The following is a 21201-nucleotide window of genomic DNA, read 5'->3' as shown; positions in this document are numbered from 1 at the left end:
GTTATTTAACCTAACTCTAGGATTTTTTTTAAGATCAATCAAGTAACTGGTTACCCTACCCAGGATTTGAAAAAAAAAACGTACAATCTTAAAAAAAACATGTTTATAATAAATAAATAATAATTTTAAAAACAATTCATATTACAAAAAAAATTTGCAAAACAACCAAAGAAAAATTTACTATAAAATTAGTCATATAAAAACAATATAAAAAAACAAATAACCTAAAAAAATAATAATCAAATTACAAACATACCCTTCCAAATTTGATTAAAAGTAAAACTATGGCATAAACCAATTTTTATACAAAAATATGGGAAAATAAACCCATAAAAGTTAAAATTCTTAAAAGAAAAGCCATAGATTAACCTTTTTTTTTTAAAAATCCATATTTTTCCACACTTTATTAAAAATCTAATATAAAATGTAATTTCCTCTTTAATATAACTCTTTTAATTTATACCCACCTTTTGATATTTTTTTTTATAATGTCCCCATTATACCCCTTTTCCCACTCAAAAGACCAGCGCACAACTTTTCCCCCTCACTCTTCAGACTCATCATCTTTTTCATTCTTCCGGCACCGCCAGCCACCATTGATGCCATCCACCACTAATCACAACAAATCATCCAAGCTATACACACGGCTTCATAGCTCTTTCTCTTCGTCCAAGAAAATGAGCAATATATACATGCCATATTCTTTCTGAAAATAGTGTGCTAGTTAATATTGGGTAAGGAGATTCGTAGTTTTACATAGTTTTGATTCATTATTTTTTAGTATACCATTATTAATTTTAATTCTTTAACATTTCGTGGCTTTGATTGGTGGTATGGTAGATTGGTTATTCATGAATTGTGTTGTGCAGTTCAAGTGTTTGATAAAATTCTTCAATCAAAACTTTATGTGTATTATTAATTTTGTTTGATGCCTTATCTGAATTCCTCGTTAACTATATATATACATATATGATATTAATAATAAAATATATATGTATGTGTTATGCCAATTACATAATATCATCCTAAAAGTTTTATTTGAATATCAAAGTTTTATCTGAATATCAATATGTACTCTTTAACACCAAGAACAAAGTTCATCTTTTTAAAAAAAAATAAAAAAAGCTCAGCTTATTTTGATAACCTTATTTTCATTTTTGATAACCTATGAATTAAATGACCTATAAATTAGTCATGTGGCTATCACATATAATTTTGATACACATGTTCTTCTAATTTTTTAATTTTAATGGTTTTATATGAGGGATTAATAGAGTTAGAATGGTTCATAATTTGTGATGTGTGTATATTTTGATTGCTTTATGTGCAATTAATCTGTTTGATGAAACTTCTAAACTAAACTTTCTGTTTTTGCAAACTGATAAACAAAATGGGAAGCTTCTTTATAATTCTCATGACTTGATGGTAAGTATCCATGACAAGATAGAGACAATACACTCATTATAACTGCATATGTTTTTTTTTGGCTAATTTATATGATTTTTTCTTTCTTATGTGATGTTTTGTTTCTTCTATGTAGGGCAAAATCCTAATAGCTTAGCAACTGGGACGAATATTTTTGCCATGAGAACTTGAGTTTCAATCAAAAGTAAAATTTGATGCAAGTAACAAATTTCCATTAATTTGGATGTATTGTTATTCCACTGCTTTTCTTGTATGCACGATCTCTAATTTTCTTTAGGGCATGTGGAGGTTGCTAGCTTGTTTTTACCTTAGTTTTTATCATATGGGGCGACTTGATTTTGCCCAAAATTCTTGTTTTTTTCACTTTATCAATAAAAAAGTCTTATAGAAATTAATGTATTTAGCAACAAAGATAAATGAATTAATTACTTAAGCTGCTGAACAAATTTTAGTTCATTCTCTTTATGTCTGTTTGTTAAAGTCTTTCATGTTTTTTACTTGCTCTCACTTATCCTAATGGCACAACAATCTACTAGTATTAAATGCTCTATTTTAAGCCATGTCACACATACATTATAACCTTTTTAATAAACTAAAATATAAATGTAATGTCCCGAATTCTCCGGTATGGTTTAATGGCGGGAATAGTAGGCTGGGAGGGCCGTAATTGTTTAATTGCGCCATTAAATGATATTATGCATGTATACGTTAATTATATTATAATATGATGTTAAATGTATGCATGTGAGTCCACATTTATAATTACAGGGGTGTGATGGTAATTTGACAGTTGAGGGTAAAATTGTATATTTGTATGCATGTGGGTGATATATGTTGAGACCACATTATAATGTGGGTTTGTTCGAGCCATTCAGCATGAGACGATCTTGGATTGATGATTAGCAGTTTAGTCACAACATGTTTAAGATCGGGGCTCAAGTTTAGTCTCGGGGTGATTTTAATGATTAGAGTGTTACCGGGTATTAAAGGGTAACAGGATGTGAGTTATTGGTGTTTGAGATTATTGAGAATAGCGGGAATTGGAGAGCGTTAATTATGATTAACGAGATAGATGGAAAATACCAGATATGCCCTTGGGAGCCTTTACAAACTGTAAATTGACCTAGGGGTAAAATGGTCATCTCACCCCTAGGATAGATATAAGCCATTTTTGGCTGAGGTTGAGGTAGAAAAACAGAGCACGTTTGAGAGCTTTCCCGTATCATCTTCTCCTCAGTTTTCTTTGTGACTTTTGAATCAATCTTGAGGGTTCAAGCTTGGGAAGCAAGCCTTGGAAGTTTGGGAGTGTGTTCCTCCATTGAAGGGCTTCATAAGCTAAGTTTTGGGTAAGTTTCTAGCCATAGAATTCCTTAGTTTGCTCTGTTTCAGCTTTGTTTTGTAGCTGTGATTTCTAGGTTGAGACTTTGGTTTTGTTGGGAGTTTTGGCTAGGGTTCCTATGGTTGGGATGTTTGGGGTATGTTAGGATGGTTTTTGGGTTCATTTGGCATCAAAAATGGGTTTTGGAAGCTTTGGAATCAGGTGGGAATCAAAGGAGATGAAAAAGGGTGTTTCAGGGCATTTCAGTGCTGGAGGTAGCGCTATAGCGCCCACCTTAGGGCGCTACAGCGCTACTCAAGAGGCAGGTGCGCGTGTTGGGGGTTCTGAGTATAGCGCTAGGGCGCTAGGGGTTGAGCGTTGTAGCGCTACTCTGTTCCTTCAAAGTCCCGTTTTGAGAGTTTTTAAGGGTTTTTTACTTGGGGTTTCAATCCTTAAGGCCCGGGGTCGAATCTACTCACCGTGTGGGCATGTTTCGAGGTCCCGAGAGTGGTGCTTAGGTTAAAACCCTATCCATGTTGATTCTTATTAATTGAGGTTGTAATTGGTTGTGATCAGGTGACTGCTAAGGAATCAAAAGTCAATCGTTCTCAGGGGTCGTTCTTGTTATTATTTCTTGCTCGAACCAGAGGTAAGAAAACTGCACCCCAAATGTGACATGCATGGTTATTCATGACGCATGCTGGTTGTATAAATGTGGACATGAATTGATTGTAGAATACCTAGTAAATCTTGCTCACTTGTGCGTGGTAGTAACTCATTAGTCAGATTTGGCAAAGGTGCTAGTATCAACTGTGAAGTTGTGACTCATTAGTCAGGTTCGGTAGTGGTACTGGGCACTGGTCACATTGTGCTGACTCACTAGTCAGGACTGTCTTAGCGTGTTCAACGCAAGCCAATAAAGATTAGATCTAATCGACTTTCTACATTGAATGACTCAAAGAGCATTAATGTTGGACCAACCTCAAGTTCGATGAATATTATAAGCGCTTGAAGGCTAGTGACTTACCTAGCAGCCACTCTTCCACTTGAATTAGTGATTTGCTTGTCAATCACTCAGTATGCCTTACCAGAACCTGTTGAAGGCTAGTGGCTCACCTAGCAGCCACTCTTCCACTTGAGATAGTGACTTGCTTGTTAGTCACTCAGTATAGTTTATCAGAACCTCAAGTGATATTCACTCATCTGTTTGAGAGCTACGAGCCATGTGTGATTATAATGATAATCCTTTGATAACGTTTATATACAATACTGTGTTTTCTTGCTGGGCTTTGGCTCATGGGTGCTATGTGGTGCAGGTAAAGGAAAAGAAAAGCTCACCCAGCCTTGAATGGAGAGCTTAGGTGGTGATGTGTACATATGCGGCCGCTTGACCACCACGGCCAATGAGTTCTCAGAGGAACTAGGGGGTTTACCCTATTTTTGCTGCTTAGGTCGGCGGGGTTTGAAATTTTGGAATAGTAATGACCTTTTTGAGTTGTAAATAACTTGTAAATGTTCTTGTGGGCCCATGAACAGTTTTATGTATCAATAAAACATATTCTTTCCTTTTTACTGGTTTTCACCTTAACTTGTTAATAACACTTAGATCACGATTTTAACCAAATGACTCAGGCAATGAGTCAAATTTCCGGTTCACCGTTCACCGTAACTGTTCTGGGGTAACCAGGGCGTTACAATAAACTTCGTGCTCATAAGGTAAACCAGAAGCTCTTAATAATGATGATTTTTAGTTCAAATTGTCATTTATGGCGAAACAATGCGAAAAGTGGCAATAGGCACCAAGCTCATATACAGGCACTCAACAACCCCTATACAACTCAATTAATATTGAAGTTGTATCGATTAAAATATAAACCACAAGACTTATAATGTAAACCCCAAACACAAAAATTTAAACCCCACACTCATAAAGATAAGCCACAAACTTTTAAGACTTATGATTTTCACTTAAATAATCATTATGGCCCAAGGGTGCCAAAAGTGGTAAATATACACCAAGTTCACACATAGGTGCCCACATGTAACTTAATTAATATAGGAACTACATCTTTGAAAATGTAAACCACAAGCCTTAAAATGTGGTTTACATTTTAAAGGGATGTGGTTTAAATTTTAAACTTTATGGTTTAGATTTTAAGCCTAGTAGTTTACATTTTAAAAGGTTGTGGTTTAGATTTTAATGAATTGTGGTTTATATTTTAAAGAGTTGCGATTTACATTTTCAAGAGACATGGTCTACATTTTAAGCGTTATGGTTTACATTTTATAGAGACATGGTTTAGATATTAAGCTTAGTCGTTTACATTTTAAGTCTTGTGGTTTAAATTTTAAAGATTTATGGTTTATATTTTAAATTTGTGCTATATAGTTTCAAGGGTGGTCGTTTATATTTTTAGCCTAGTGGTTTATATCTTCAACTTTGTGGCATACATTTTCAAGAGTTGTGGTTTAGATTTTAAGTCTTAAGGGGGTCGTGGTTTAGATTTTAAGACTAGTGGTTTAGATTTTAAGTCTTGTTGTTTACATTTTAAATGGTCATGATTTAGATTTTAAGCATTGAGTTTTACATTTTAAAGGGTTATGGTTTAGATTTTAAGCCTAGTGGTTTGGATTATAAAAGGGTGTGGTTTACATTTTAAAGAGATGCGGTCTACATTTAAAGCCTTGTGGCTTACATTATAGAGAGACGTGGTTTTAATTTTAAGCCTGATGGTTATTAAAGGGTGTGGTTTAGATTTTAAAGGATTGTGGTTTGCATTTTAAAGATGCATGATCTACATTTTAAGCTTTATGATTTACATATTAAAGAGACGTGATTTAAATTTTAAGCCTAATGGTTTACATTTTAAGCATTGTGGTTTAAAATTTATAAAGTCGTGGTTTAGATTTAAAACCTTGTGTTTTATATTACAGATACGCGATTTAAATTTTAAGCCTAATGGTTTACATTTTAAGCCTTATGATTTAAAATTTATAAAGTCGTGGTTTAGATTTAAAACCTTGTGCTTTATAGTTTCAAGGGTCGTCGCTTAGATTTTTAGCCTAGTGATTTACATTTTAAAGAGTCGTGATTTACATTTTAAGCATTGTGGTTTACATTTTAAATAGTCATGATTTAGATTTTAAGCCTAGTGGTTTATATTTTAAAGGGGTGTGATTTACATTTTAAAAGATAAACATTTAAAGTCTTGTGGCTTACATTTTAAAGAGACATTATTTAGATTTTAAGCATAATGGTTTACAATTTAAAGGGTCGTGGTTTACATTTTAAAGGAATGTGGTTTAAATTTTAAAGGGAGATAGTTTAAATTTTAAGCTCTGTGATTTAAATTTCAAGTCTTGAGGTTTAAATTTTAAATAGTCGTCGTTTAAATTTTAAGCATTTTGATTTGAATTTTAAATATTAGTGGTTTAATTTTTAAAGAGTCGTAGTTTAGATTTTAAAGGAACGTGATTTATATTTTATATGGTCGTGATTTAGATTTTAAGTCTAGTGGTTTAACATTTAAGTCTTGTGGTTTAAATTTTAAAAATTTGTGATTTAACTTTTTAGTCTTGTGGTTTAAATTTTAAAGAGTCGTGGTTTAAATTTTAAGTTTTATGGTTTAAATTTTAAAGAGTCGTGGTTTAAATTTTAAAGAATCGTGGTTTAGATTTTAAATGATTATAGTTTATATTTTTATATGGTCATGGTTTAACTTTCAAATCTTGTGATTTAAATTTTAAAAAGTCGTGATTTAAATTTTAAGTCGTGTGGTTTAAATTTTAAAGAATCGTGGTTTAAATTTTAAGAGATCATGGTTTATATTTTAGATGGTCGTGGTTTGGATTTTAAACCTAGTGGTTTAACTTTTAAAAAGTCATGGTGATTAGTGCTCAAAAGATGTCATTTTATCAAGTTTAAGTTCAAATTAAATTAAGTTTTGAATAATATTTTCTTGAATTTATTATGATATATTCTTTAAATGGAAAATATTAGTTTTAATTTAATTTAAAAATATTTTATATGAATTATAATGCATTTGAGCCTAATTAAAAGAAAAAAATATAGAAAAGAATTAAACTTGAAAAAAGAGTGCTAAAAATGATATTATTGTAGTAACTTCCTTTTCTTTGTTTCATTTGAGGCCCAATGGAGGCCCACGGTCCAGCAGCCCGCAGCCAAGCCACAGCTGAGCCGTTCCGAGCTCAAGCCACGCGAGCCGAGCCGCCGAGCCTCCCTGCCAAGCCACCGCCTGCCAGCCTCCCTGCCAGCCAATCACGCCCTGCCACGTCGCCGCCAACAGCTCCATTTGCACCCCTTCAATCTCACGCCTCCTTCAGCTCCATCAATTAGCACTTCTGTTGCAAGAATGTGACCTTGTTTCCCTCCAGGCCCAACGGCCCAATCCGCCCTTCAGCATTGCCTTCAAGCTCCACGGCTCCAACAAGCCCAAAGAGCCTAGCTCCTCTTTTCAGCCATCCCAGTCACGTGCAAGCCCAACTCTCCCAGCCACAACACAGGCCCGTGACCCAATAACATCTTGCAACAGCCTGCCTACGTGGCACCCCCTCATTGGCTGAAAGTGGGGCAAAACCCTCTTGTGTCATCAGCCATATTTTGTGGGTATTGGGTTTGTAAAATTGCCATTTTGAGCTTTAAAGCTCATGTTTTTGTGGTATTTTAGAAAAGGAGCATTTTGACTATACACAAAAATAGCTAGGGTAATATTAATAATAAGATTTAATTTTTCAAAATCATATCTTATTATTAATATTTCAGATTTATTTTGTAAACCCCATTTTGTTGTTTAATTTCTTTTTAGTCCTTTTCTCCATCTATAAATAGGGACACTCTCTTCACATTTGGTATGTAATTTTTAGAGTAGAGAAACTATAGCAAAATTTCCACTCACTTTCTTCTCATATTTTCTTCTTAGAATTTTGTGAGAATCATGAGCATAATGGTCTAATCTTCCTAGGAAAGTTAAGGATGATTCCATATGCAAGTGATGTTATTTTGCTACTTTGATTTACTATGTTCTTAATGTAATATATTTGGGTTATTTATGTTCTTTCATCTCTATCTTTATTTTGCTATCTTTATTTACTTATGCTAATAGTATATAGGATTAGTCATGCTCTTTCTATGTGCTTCTAATTAGTAAAAGTAATATTAATACATAATTTTATGTCTAATCTTCTATTGCATTATTGCCCTTGGGTATTTTGTCATTTTTAGATTTTTCATAAGATTAACATTGTGCTTTTAAAGTAAAGAACTTTATAACTCAAATGAACTTTTGTTAGAAAAACTATGGACTTTAATGTTAGATTTTCCAAGTAAATGTTGGGATGTGAACTATTTACTTGTGTATTTTTGTAAATCAAGTAACCAAGTAACTAAACAAGCATATGGATGATTCTTGAAACCTTTCATTTTCTCAAACTCTTGATTACATCTTACCTTTATTTCACTTATCTCATTTCATCACTTTATCAAAATACAATACCAAAATCTCAAACATCTTTCCATTTACAATTTTATTTACTTCTTGTTACTAACTTTTTGTGCTATTTTCTACTAACCTTTTGATTTTAGGTTACCTCCTTGTGGATCGACCGCCCGATCTTACTACAACTACCGCTTAGTGTAGTCACATTTTGGGCGTTAAACAAATTTTGGCGTCGTTGCCGGGGAGGTAAATTTTCAAAGGTTTAGTAAAATTTTTACAAAAATATTAGTAACTTTATTTGTGTTTTTGTTGGAATAAATATTGTGTTAGTATTTTTTTTTATTTACTATTTTTTAATTAATTAGATTATTATTATAACAAAAAAAAAACCAAAAAAAAATAAAAAATTTCTTTACTTATATATATATATTTTTTTTTTCTTCTTTTCTTTTACACTTTCCTTTTTTCGGTAACCAAAATATATATATATTTATATTTATATTCATATATATATATATATACATATATATATAAAAATAAAAAAAAGCAACAACGGAAAAAACAGAAAAAAACAAAAAAATTATATATATATTCTTATTTTTATTTCTTTGTTTCCCTTTCCATTTTTCTTCTCTTTTTGTTTTTTTTTTTAAAAAAAAAAAAAAAAAAAAAAGACCATATATACTTATATAATTTTTTTTTCTTACTCAATTTTTCTTTTTTAATTTCTATTCTATTTTTTTGTTTAATACATATTTGAAAAAAAAAAAAAGATTAAACTTGCTATTATTTTGTTACTTAGTTTAGGTTTCTCTTCTCCTTTGCCTTAGTTTTCCTTAGAATTTAGGTTTTTTTTTTTTAAAAAAAAAAAAAAAACATAAAATTGCATAAAATTGTTCATAAAATTTCGATCATAAAACTCTTAGTATTAGGAACAATTGTGTAATATTACAAATGGTAGAAACCGATATTGTTCTGTCTAGAAAGATTGGTTGTTAAATAAGGTTTGTGATAGCGTTACCCTCCACACTTTCCTGGGAACCTCGGGGAGTTCTGTCTAGGCAAGTGTGGGCCTAAAGCGGTACCTTGGCAACCTTCCCAATCGGCCTGGGAACATTTCGAGCATCTATCTTTGCACTATTACATTGTTGAACTTATTACTATAAGAAAACCAAGCTTGTTTTGTCAAAATAAGCAATTTCACTTTGCTTAAAGGTTGTTTGGTCGAAAAGGTTGGCTTGTGATCCACCATACTTACTTAGTAACCTCGGGGAGTTCTAGTAAGGCGTTGGAGATCACCTGAAAACCTCTAATTCTACCTGGGAACAAGTTTAACAAAAAAAAAAAAAAATCAATCAAAAAAAAAAAATCAAAAAGAAAAATAAATAAAAAAAAGAAGAGACATAAAATAAATCTAATTCTGATTTCCGAGAGTGGATGAATCATCACGAAACTTCCAGTGACACTTCTTCCAATTCATCTGCCACTCCTACCGGAACTCCTTCCACCAATCCAGCTTCTCCACAAAATTTCCTTGATAATAACCCATTCGCAATGGCTCGCAATGATGACATCCAACCAAGAACTCTCAATGACTACCTCCACCCTACTCACACTTCCACGCCTTTATGCATTATCTTCCCTCCTAATATGCCCGCATTAGACTTTAAACCTGGCATGATTCAACTCTTGCCTACATTTCATGGAATGGAAAACGAAAGCCCATACGTGCATATCAGAGAATTCGAGGAGGTGGTAGCCACGTTCTATAACCGAGCCGACAATGCCGATGCTGTGCGACTGAAGTTCTTCCCTTTCTCCTTGAAGGACAAAGCCAAAAGCTGGTTGTACTCTTTGAGACCTAGGTCGATTGGAACATGGGAGGAGATGACTAAATCTTTCTTTCTGAAACACTTCCCTAGTCATAAGACCAACAGTCTGAAACGACAGATTTCCACATTTTCCCAAAAAGACAATGAAACGTTCTATCAAGTCTGGGAAAGATTCAAAGATCTGTTAAATCAGTGCCCGCACCATGGCTATGAGAACTGGCGCTTGGTCAGTTACTTCTATGAAGGCCTCACGAGTCGTGAGAGCCAGTTTGTAGAGATGCTATGCAATGGTGAATTCCTCGAAAAAGAGCCAGACGATGCTCTTGAATATCTCGAAGAAACTGCAAAAAAAGTCTCACACCTGGACTGGTCCAAGTGCTACTGACAGCACCAACCGACACAAACCATCTGGGATCTATCAACTTCGAGAAGAGAATAGTATTAAGGCCCAACTCGAAGCTTTGAAAAAGCAGTTTGAGGTCTTAATGACGAAAAAATGGGCAAAAGTCACACATGGTCGCTCAAGCGGAACCGCAAGAACCTTGCTTTGTTTGTGGAGGGACGGAGCACTTAGCTAAGGACTGCTTAGCTTTGAATGAAATGAGGGGGGTTTATGAGGAGCAATGCAATGCCATAGGGGCATATAACAAGCCATTCTCCCATACGTACAACCCTGGTTGGAGAAACCACCCAAATTTCAGTTGGAGAGATTCCAACCAAGCTCAATCGTCTGGAGGCCAATGGAGAAATGAGCAACAAGTTCAACCATCAAAGGCGTATTCTGCACCTCATTACAATGCTCATCCACAACGCAATTCTCTCGATAATACTCTTCATGCATTCATGGAGGAACAATCCAAACTGAATCGCCAAATGATGGAAGAAATCAAGGAAATGAAATGTCAATTCTCAAAAATTGACTGAATCCTTGGCCATTCCTGAAAAAGGCAAACTTCCTTCCCAACCGAAATTCAATGTTCAAGGCCAACACATGGCCCAATCTTCAAATTCAAATGATCAAAATGTCAAGGAAGTGAATGCCATCACGACGAGAAGCGGTAAAACTTTGCCAGACCCACCCATAAAATCCAACTCTCCCAGTATTCCAAAAGTCATTTCCGAAAATCCACCACTCAATGCCACCCCAAAGGTACCATTCCCCCAGGCTTTGAAACCTGTTGGGAAACTTCCTGATAACCGAGCTGAACTCCTTGAGCACTTGACACAAGTGAAGATTAATCTTCCTTTGCTTCACATCATTAAACAAGTGCCCGCTTATGCCAAAATCATCAAGGATCTTTGCACTGCAAAAAGGAAGCACCATGTTAAGAAGACTGCTTTCTTGACCGAGCAAGTGAGTGCGGTGATTGAACAAAAGACACCTGTAATGACCCACTAATCTAGACTATTTGGACCATTAACGAAACTATACATAAAACTTACATTTTTACGAAAATACCATAATTTATTGAATAACTTGCAAAATAAGGGTTATTTACAAAGTAAATACCAAAGCGGATATGGGATCCCATTGTCTTTAAAACAAAAACATAATTTAAAATAATAAAACATTACATAATTAGTGCGGAAAATACATATAAAAAGACATAAAACCGAAACTACATCCTCGAATCGAATAACGCTCGGCCCCTTGACTCCATTCACCATCGATACACATCCTCCAAGTGTCACGAATCTTACCGCCTCTAAAGCTTATTTTCCTGCACATAAAACAAAAAGGAATGAGCCTAATGCCCAGCAAGGAAAATCTAACACATAGTCATATACACAATTTCATAAGAAAACATAAAGACTTAACATAATACATATAACATACACTTATTATAATGGCCATTATTACTTGGGGTCCCATAGACTAAACAAGCATATGCCCATGGGATTAGTGGGGTCCTACTAGCTAAGTAGGTCATATGCCCATAACCCATTTGGGGTCTTGTTAGTCATATGGGTCATATGCCCAAGCCTACAAACATACACATATACATATCATAACACATAAAACATATAGATAACATAAGCACATAACATATTGATTCTAGCCTATTTTCCTTACCAAAGTTACCGGGATAAAATGGACTGAGTTGGGACTTTTTGGAACACTCCTAAAACCAATAATGAACAAGAGTGAGTCTAAAGAAAGGAGATGAAATGAAAGAGAATAGGAAGACTAAACCATTAAAAGACAATATGCTTACCACAACTTAAGTGCTTAAGAACTTGGATTCCCTAACCAAAATAAGAATGAGGTTAGGAAATTGAGTAGAAGACTAAGGAAAGGAAACATAATACAGAAAGGAACTAGAGTTTTGGTTACCTCAAAGATTTGCAAGATCAATCTAACCTCCACCGAAATACTATAGAACTCACTTCCCAAAGTGTTTGATAAGCTTATGATGTTTAAGCTTATAGTTTTTCCCCAAACCAGGTGTTTACACTCTCACACTCACTTAACACTAGCAGCTTCTGAACTTAGAGCAAATGGTGAATAATGGCTGGGTACTAGGTCCTATTTATAGAGTTTGGGAATGAAAATATCTTGATTTTACTTGAATAAAAATAATGGCTTTTTAGGTGAAAATCATTTGAATAATCGTTCAGCAGAGGCTGAAGACTCGTTCAAAAGATGCTGGACTGTTGAAGGAGTTTGAATGGCTGAAAGGAAATGAATTCAAAAACATTTGAAAACATACTGGAGGAGGCGATATATCGCCCCCTATAGGCGATATATCGCCTGGACCTTTGTTCCCGAGGCAACCGTGCATCGATTCGTGTTTTCCGTATCTACGTGCTGCGATATATCGCCCCCCTATAGCTGCGATATATCGGCATATGCTGAATATTTAAACACGAATTTACACATTTTTAGCTAAGTTTGAATGGAGTAAACAGCCTTGACTAAGCCCTCAACGTACTCAAGGCTGCTGACTGACCCTATAACATTCAAATTTTACCCTTATTTAATTTAATCCTCAAAAATACTTAATCCTTAATTACCATTCATAACATGTGCTTAAAATCCTATTGGTTGATATCTAAACCTTATAATATAACAAATACTATCCTTAATATCAGTCATATAATCAAACCTTAGGTTATACTTAATATTCTTAAACTATAGGTTAAACTTAGAAAATCTATAAGTACTACTATGAGTGTCCAAATAACTCCTGGTTTGAACCAAAAATCCATAGTAACAAAGATAACACTAAACATACTATAATACTACTAACAATTAGCTAAGTAAAGTTCTTGGACTCTACAACACCGCCCAAATACAAAGATCCCGGTTGTCCCACCATTTCTTGCCAAATTGGGACCCATGAAGTCAGCCAAGCCTTACTTGATCTTGGCGCGAGTGTCAATCTCATGCCTTATTCTGTATACTCGCAACTCGGTCTTGGAGAAATGAAGCCAACATCTGTTGTACTACAGCTTGCTGATCGTTCCACCAAAAAGCCTAGGGGTATCGTTGAGGATGTATTGGTTCAAATTGAAAAATTCTATTACCCCGTGGATTTTCTTATTCTTGATACCCAATCTGTGGTGAACATGGAGTCTAAAATTCCTATTATCCTCGGAAGACCATTCCTTGCTACTGCAAATGCTTTGATCAATTGTCGGAATGGTCTAATGAAGATATCATTTGGAAACATGACTCTTGAAGTCAATATCTTCCACATCGGGAAACAACCCCGAGAAGATGATGAATGTTATCAAACATTCATGATTGACTCTTTAATTCCTGAGGAGGTTCAATTGCGCAACAACTTTGATAATCTTGATGAACTCCTCCTTCTGTCTGACAACGAAAGTCCAAGCTCTATTGAGTCTACTCTTGCAATATCAGATCACATAGACTCACGCAATAGACGGACTCAGTTTTGGCAACCTCGCTTTGAAGAGCTACCTCGCGAGAGGGCACAGCCGAAAACTTCAGCCGAAGAGGTTCCAATTGTTCAATTGACCCAACTTCCCGAGGGTTTGAAACATGCCTTCTTGGGAGACGGTGAAACCTTTCCAGTTATCATCTCATCCAACCTTCAAAATTCTCAAGAATTGCAGTTACTCGAGCTACTGCGAGCACATAAATCTGCGATAGGTTGGACGCTTGCTGATATCAAAGGTATTAGCCCGTTAATTTTCTCCCATCGGATCAATCTGGAGGACGAGGCTATCCCTCGAAGAGACCCTCAAAGGCGACTGAACCCCACGATGAAAGAGGTTGTAAAAAATGAAGTTTTGAAATTGCTAGATGTCGGTATTATTTACCCAGTAGCAGATAGCAAATGGGTCAGTCCAACTCAAGTTGTGCCCAAGAAATCTGGTGTCACCGTTATCCAAAACGAAAAAGGGGTCCTTGTCCCCACAAGAACGGTGACGGGGTGGCGCATGTGCATTGATTATAGAAAATTGAATGCCGCCTCCCGCAAAGATCATTTTCCACTCCCATTCATTGATCAAATCCTTGAACGTGTAGCTGGTCACCCTTTCTATTGCTTTCTTGATGGCTATTCTGGCTATTATCAAATTGAGATTGCATTGGAGGATCAAGATAAGACCACTTTCACTTGTCCCTTTGGCACGTTTGCTTTCCGGCGTATGTCATTTGGCTTGTGTAATGCACCAGCTACTTTCCAAAGATGCATGATGAGCATCTTTAGTGACATGATCGAAAAATCAATGGAAGTATTCATGGATGACCTAACCGTTTTTGGAAACTCCTTTGAGACATGTCTTCTTCATCTTGAAGCTGTTTTAAAACGATGCATCGAGAAAGGACTTGTCCTCAATTGGGAAAAATGCCACTTCATGGTATCCTCTGGCATAGTCTTAGGCCACATTGTTTCTGAAAAGGGAATTGAGGTTGATCAATCCAAAGTCGACCTTATCTCCAACCTGCCGACTCCTAAGACTGTCAAGGACGTTAGGTCATTTCTTGGTCATGCTGGTTTCTATAGGAGGTTCATACAAAAATTTTCAATGATTGCTCGTCCACTAAGCAACCTCCTAGCCAAAGATGTTACCTTTGAGTGGACACCTAAGTGTGAGGAATCATTCCGAGCGCTTGTCAATTCGCTCACTTCTGCTCCCATCATTCAGTCACCCGATTGGAGTCTTCCTTTCGAGATCATGTGTGACGCCAGCAACTTTGCTGTGGGAGCTGTGCTAGGACAACGAAGGGAGGGGAAACCCTTTGTTTTCTATTATGCAAGCCGAACTCTCAATAGTGCCCAAATGAACTATTCAACTACTGAAAAAGAGTTGCTTGCCGTTGTCTTTGCCCTTGACAAATTCCGCTCTTATTTGATTGGATCACCTATTACGATCTTCACAGATCACTCCGCCCTTAAGTATCTCCTTTCCAAAAAGGATGCTAAGGCGCGATTAATACGGTGGATCCTTCTCCTGCAAGAATTTGATATAACAATCAAAGACAAGAAAGGTGTTGAAAATGTCGTCGCGGACCACTTGTCCCGACTTGAATTCAGCGATCCCGCTGACGGTCCACCTATTCATGATGATTTCCCCGATGAACAATTGCTTTCTGTTGCTAAGTTGCCGTGGTACGCTCACATTGTAAACAACTTAGTAACAGGTGAACTCCCATCCGAATGGAGTTCACAAGACAAACGCAAATTTCTGGTCGAGGTGCGCAATTTCTTTTGGGATGACCCATACTTATTCAAGTATTGCCCCGACCAAATCATGCGAAGATGCATCCATGACGATGAGGTGTCTAGTGTGCTGAATTTTTGCCACAATGATGCTTGTGGTGGTCACTTCTCTGTGAAGAAAACCGCTGCAAAAATCTTACAATGCGGCCTTTACTGGCCCACTCTGTTCAAAGACACCAATGATTTCTGTCGTTCTTGTGTAAGGTGCCAAAAGTTAGGATCCTTATCTCGTCGGCACATGATGCCCTTGAACCCAATTCTTGTTATCGAAATATTTGATTGTTGGGGGATAGACTTCATGGGACCGTTTCCACCTTCTTTTGGCTACCTTTACATTCTTCTCGCTGTGGATTATGTTTCCAAATGGGTCGAGGCTGTCCCATGTCGAACCAATGATAACGCTACAGTTGTCAAATTCTTGAAAGAAAATGTGTTATCAAGGTTCGGTACCCCTCGCGCTATCATCAGTGATCAAGGCACTCATTTTTGCAACCGATCCTTTGAGGCTCTTATGCGCAAGTACGGTGTACTTCATAAAGTTGCAAATGCCTATCATCCACAGACCAATGGTCAGGCCGAGTTAGCCAATAGGGAGATAAAACACATTCTGGAAAAGACGGTAAATCCCGACCGCAAAGATTGGTCTACACGACTTCTAGACGCTCTTTGGGCATACCGCACTGCTTTCAAGTCCCCTCTTGGGATGTCTCCCTATCGGCTCGTCTTTAGAAAAGCCTATCATTTACCTGTCGAGCTCGAGCATAAAGCATATTGGGCTATCAAATCCCTAAACTTTGATCTGAATGCCGCAGGTATCAATCGCAAACTCCAGTTGTCCGAAATTGAGGAGTTGAGAAACGATGCATATGACAATTCCAGGATTTATAAGGAAAAATTGAAAATCGCTCATGACAAACAAATCCTGCGAAAACACTTTGAGCCAAATCAAAAAGTGCATCTGTACGACTCTTGCTTGCACTTGCATCCCGGTAAACTGCGATCGCGATGGACTGGTCCATTTGTAGTAAAGCAAGTATTCCCCAACGGTTCGGTGGAGGTCGAGGATCCAACCGATGGGAGAATTTTTCGCGTCAATGGCCAACGGCTGAAGCATTACATTGAGAGTGTGAGTCATGTTGAAGAGGTCCTTCTTAAGGACCCAATCTATACACTCTGACGTTCTGAATGGTTTGTTGTTGTTCTTTTTTTTTTTTTTTTTCCCTAGCTTTATTTTTCTATTTTTGTATGCTTTTCGTTTTTGTATTTTGTTTTGGGGTTTTGTTACCAGGCTATTTTCGCTCTCACCTCATGGACATGGTCATCATCTAGGTGTTCTCTTTCCTTATCTTTTTCATTGCTTATTCATTTTGACATTGAGGACACTGTCTGACTTTTGGTTGGGGGTGGTGAACATGCATTGGCTTTCATTTGTAAAATCTTATTGTTACGTCATTAGCAGTCATTTGGGAAACATTATTGTCTTGTTGAATTTTTAAGTCAAATTTTCTCAAAATTATCTAAGCATGAGTATAATTTGTTGGTTTGAGTCAGTTCTTACTATGTTTAGCTATTAAGAAGTGATTTTCAGAGTTCTTTTGTGCACTTTCCAAACATATGATAAATAAATTGGTTGTTAACACAAATAGTTGAGAGAAATTTCAAGTTTAAAGTTTTTCATTTCTTGGTGAGTTGTGAGAGTTGAGAAAACAACTTTTTGAACTTTTATTGATCATTTGAATTGGTAAAGTCACATCTTTGGAATTTAAAACATGACATTTACTAGAGGGATGTTTTTCATTTAAGAAAAGTCTTTGTAATAAGTTTGTGTTGTATTGTATTTGTAATTTCCTTGTTATCTTTGTGTTGTCTCTTGTCAAAGAAAAAAAAACAAAAAAAACAAAATAATGAAGAAAAAAAAGAAGAAAAAGAAAAAAAAAATAATAATAATAAATAAATGAAAATAAAAGAACAAGAGCAACACTTCCTTCTATTATTTTGTAATTGTTAAAGAAAAAAAATAATAGTATATATATTTCTATTACTATTATTTTGTGTAATTGTATTAAAAAAAAAAATTACTATTATCATTATAGTTCATTTTCTTATTTATCATTTCTAATTAGTTGTCATTTTGTTCTTAGAGCCTTCTCATGTAAATCCCAAAGGTTGTTTGTCATTTGAATTCCAATAAGTTGATTTGCCTATCTTGTGATCAATATTTGTTCAAATTGATTGTCCTAAAAAGTTTATCTTTTCTCAATTGAGCGTAAACTGTTACATTTCCAACTCCAAGAGTGTGATCCCTCCCATAAAAACACTTTCAATGCCCGTGAGGAATTTGGAGTTGAGATCTTTATACTTTTGAGATTTTTCGATATTATTTGTGTTATGACTTGTGATAAAAAGAATATGGTTTGGTGCACACACACACAACTCTGAAATCGCAACTATAGTAGCTTAGATAGTAATTTCTGACTTCTTGCTGATACTTTGAAAATGCTTAGATGATTTTGCTTGATTTGACTTGATTATTCAACTTGACAATTTTCTTTTTCGCTTGAACTGCTAGGGACTAGCAATAAGCTGGTTGGGGGTTGTGATTAGTGCTCAAAAGATGTCATTTTATCAAGTTTAAGTTCAAATTAAATTAAGTTTTGAATAATATTTTCTTGAATTTATTATGATATATTCTTTAAATGGAAAATATTAGTTTTAATTTAATTTAAAAATATTTTATATGAATTATAATGCATTTGAGCCTAATTAAAAGAAAAAAATATAGAAAAGAATTAAACTTGAAAAAAGAGTGCTAAAAATGATATTATTGTAGTAACTTCCTTTTCTTTGTTTCATTTGAGGCCCAATGGAGGCCCACGGTCCAGCAGCCCGCAGCCAAGCCACAGCTGAGCCGTTCCGAGCTCAAGCCACGCGAGCCGAGCCGCCGAGCCTCCCTGCCGAGCCACCGCCTGCCAGCCTCCCTGCCAGCCAATCACGCCCTGCCACGTCGCCGCCAACAGCTCCATTTGCACCCCTTCAATCTCACGCCTCCTTCAGCTCCATCAATTAGCACTTCTGTTGCAAGAATGTGACCTTGTTTCCCTCCAGGCCCAACGGCCCAATCCGCCCTTCAGCATTGCCTTCAAGCTCCACGGCTCCAACAGGCCCAAAGAGCCTAGCTCCTCTTTTCAGCCATCCTAGTCACGTGCAAGCCCAACTCTCCCAGCCACAACACAAGCCCGTGACCCAATAACATCTTGCAACAGCCTGCCTACGTGGCACCCCCTCATTGGCTGAAAGTGGGTCAAAACCCTCTTGTGTCATCAGCCATATTTTGTGGGTATTAGGTTTGTAAAATTGCCATTTTGAGCTTTAAAGCTCATGTTTTTGTGGTATTTTAGAAAAGGAGCATTTTGACTATACACAAAAATAGCTAGGGTAATATTAATAATAAGATTTAATTTTTCAAAATCATATCTTATTATTAATATTTCAGATTTATTTTGTAAACCCCATTTTGTTGTTTAATTTCTTTTTAGTCCTTTTCTCCATCTATAAATAGGGACACTCTCTTCACATTTGGTATGTAATTTTTAGAGTAGAGAAACTATAGCAAAATTTCCACTCACTTTCTTCTCATATTTTCTTCTTAGAATTTTGTGAGAATCATGAGCATAATGGCCTAATCTTCCTAGGAAAGTTAGGGATGATTCCATATGCAAGTGATGTTATTTTGCTACTTTGATTTACTATGTTCTTAATGTAATATATTTGGGTTATTTATGTTCTTTCATCTCTATCTTTATTTTGCTATCTTTATTTACTTATGCTAATAGTATATAGGATTAGTCATGCTCTTTCTATGTGCTTCTAATTAGTAAAAGTAATATTGATACATAATTTTATGTCTAATCTTCTATTGCATTATTGCCCTTGGGTATTTTGTCATTTTTCATAAGATTAACATTGTGCTTTTAAAGTAAAGAACTTTATAGCTCAAATGAACTTTTGTTAGAAAAACTATGGACTTTAATGTTAGATTTTCCAAGTAAATGTTGGAATGTGAACTATTTACTTGTGTATTTTTGTAAATAAAGTAACCAAGTAACTAAACAAACATATGGATGATTCTTGAAACCTTTCATTTTCTCAAACTCTTGATTACATCTTACTTTTATTTCACTTATCTCATTTCATCACTTTATCAAAATACAATACCAAAATCTCAAACATCTTTCCATTTACAATTTTATTTACTTCTTGTTACTAACTTTTTGTGCTATTTTCTACTAACCTTTTGATTTTAGGTTACCTCCTTGTGGATCGACCGCCCGATCTTACTACAACTACCGCTTAGTGTAGTCACATTTTGGGCGTTAAACACATGGTTTAAATTTTAAGCTTTATGGTTTAAATTTCAAACAGTTGTGGTTTAGATTTTAAAGAATAATTATTTATATTTTATATGGACGTAGTTTAGATTTTAAGCTTAGTAGTTTAACTTTTAAGCCTTGTAGTTTAAATTTTAAAGAATCGTAGTTTAAATTTTAAGTCTTATGGTATAAATTTTAAGATTTGTGGTTTAAATTTTAAAGAATCGTGATTTAAATTTTAAGTCTTACAGTTTAATTTTAAACACTAATGGTTTAAATTTTAAAAAGTCGTGGTTTAGATTTTAAAGATCATTGTTTATATTTTATATGGTCTTGGTTTAGACTTTAAGCCTAGTTTAACTTTTAAGCCTTGTGGTTTAAATTTTAAAGAGTCATAATTTAAATTTTAAAGAATCATGGTTTAAATTTTAAAGAATCGTAGTTTAAATTTTAAGCTTTGTGGTTTAAATTTTAAATACTAATAATTTTAATTTTAAGTTTTGTAGTTTACATTTTGAAAAGTTGTGATTTAGATTTTAAGTATTGGTGTTAAACTTTTAAAAGATCGTAACTTAGATTTTATGTTTTGAAGTTTATATTTAAAAATATTGATGTTTACATTTTAAGCTTTGTGGTTTAAAATTTAAAGAGTTGTGGTTTAGAATTTAAGGTCTGATGTTTATATTTTAAAGAATAATTTTTCATAAATTGAATACAATTTTATAAATATAGCTATCACACATATATATGACAGCATAAAAGTTTCAGTTTTGCAATGACAACTTTAGTTTTTTTGAGTTATTTTAACAAACACTTAGAATGCATTTCAAAACTAATACTATTTGAGCCTAATATGAATTGTCATGAGCCTAGAATTCTTCTTTAGACATTTTAGCAAACAATTCGAATGCAATTCCAATTTAACTTTAATATGTCACATATAATACATACTACAACAACATTTAGAACTACGTGCTCAAATAAGAGTAACTTGGAAAGTCTAGCGATAATAATGGGTAGTTTAACTAAATATATTTAATTTCTAATTTTAGTTTCCTCCTAAACAAAGGAGTTCTCAACTTTTCCCCTTTTTAAATGGTTTTG

The 21201-nt window shown here is 34.9% G+C and overlaps 1 protein-coding gene, 1 long non-coding RNA gene and 1 other non-coding gene across 3 annotated transcripts; 2 read left to right on the top strand and 1 right to left on the bottom strand.

Moving 5' to 3' along the window:
- Positions 1-496: 496 nt before the first annotated feature.
- LOC133834854 (uncharacterized) lies at positions 497-1888 on the top strand. Its single transcript, XR_009893481.1, has 2 exons — positions 497-734; positions 1541-1888. It is a non-coding gene; the product is annotated as an uncharacterized LOC133834854 (long non-coding RNA).
- Positions 1889-10134: 8246 nt separating this feature from the next.
- On the bottom strand, positions 10135-10241 carry LOC133781118 (small nucleolar RNA R71). Its single transcript, XR_009869913.1, has one exon. It is a non-coding gene; the product is annotated as a small nucleolar RNA R71 (small nucleolar RNA).
- A 3216-nt stretch (positions 10242-13457) lies between these two features.
- Positions 13458-18557, top strand: LOC133779169 (uncharacterized). Its single transcript, XM_062219161.1, has 6 exons — positions 13458-13515; positions 14176-14346; positions 15070-15264; positions 15466-15822; positions 16069-16306; positions 18515-18557. The coding sequence occupies exons 1-6, from the start codon at positions 13458-13460 to the stop codon at positions 18555-18557; spliced, it is 1062 nt and encodes a 353-aa protein (XP_062075145.1).
- Positions 18558-21201: the final 2644 nt, after the last annotated feature.

Source organism: Humulus lupulus, chromosome 5 (assembly GCF_963169125.1).
Source record: "Humulus lupulus chromosome 5, drHumLupu1.1, whole genome shotgun sequence".
Lineage (NCBI taxonomy): Eukaryota > Viridiplantae > Streptophyta > Magnoliopsida > Rosales > Cannabaceae > Humulus > Humulus lupulus.
The sequence above is the reverse complement of the archived record's forward strand: the minus strand, read 5'-3'. Positions and strand labels throughout refer to the sequence as shown.

Coding starts and splice junctions, on each gene's coding strand:
- LOC133779169 (XM_062219161.1), top strand. CDS start 13,458: ATGAAGCCAACATCTGTTGTACTACAGCTTGCTGATCGTTCCACCAAA. Junction 13,516..14,175: donor TTCCACCAAAAAGCCTAGGG/GTATCGTTGAGG, acceptor CTGATATCAAAG/GTATTAGCCCGTTAATTTTC. Junction 14,347..15,069: donor AGCAGATAGCAAATGGGTCA/GTCCAACTCAAG, acceptor TCCTAGCCAAAG/ATGTTACCTTTGAGTGGACA.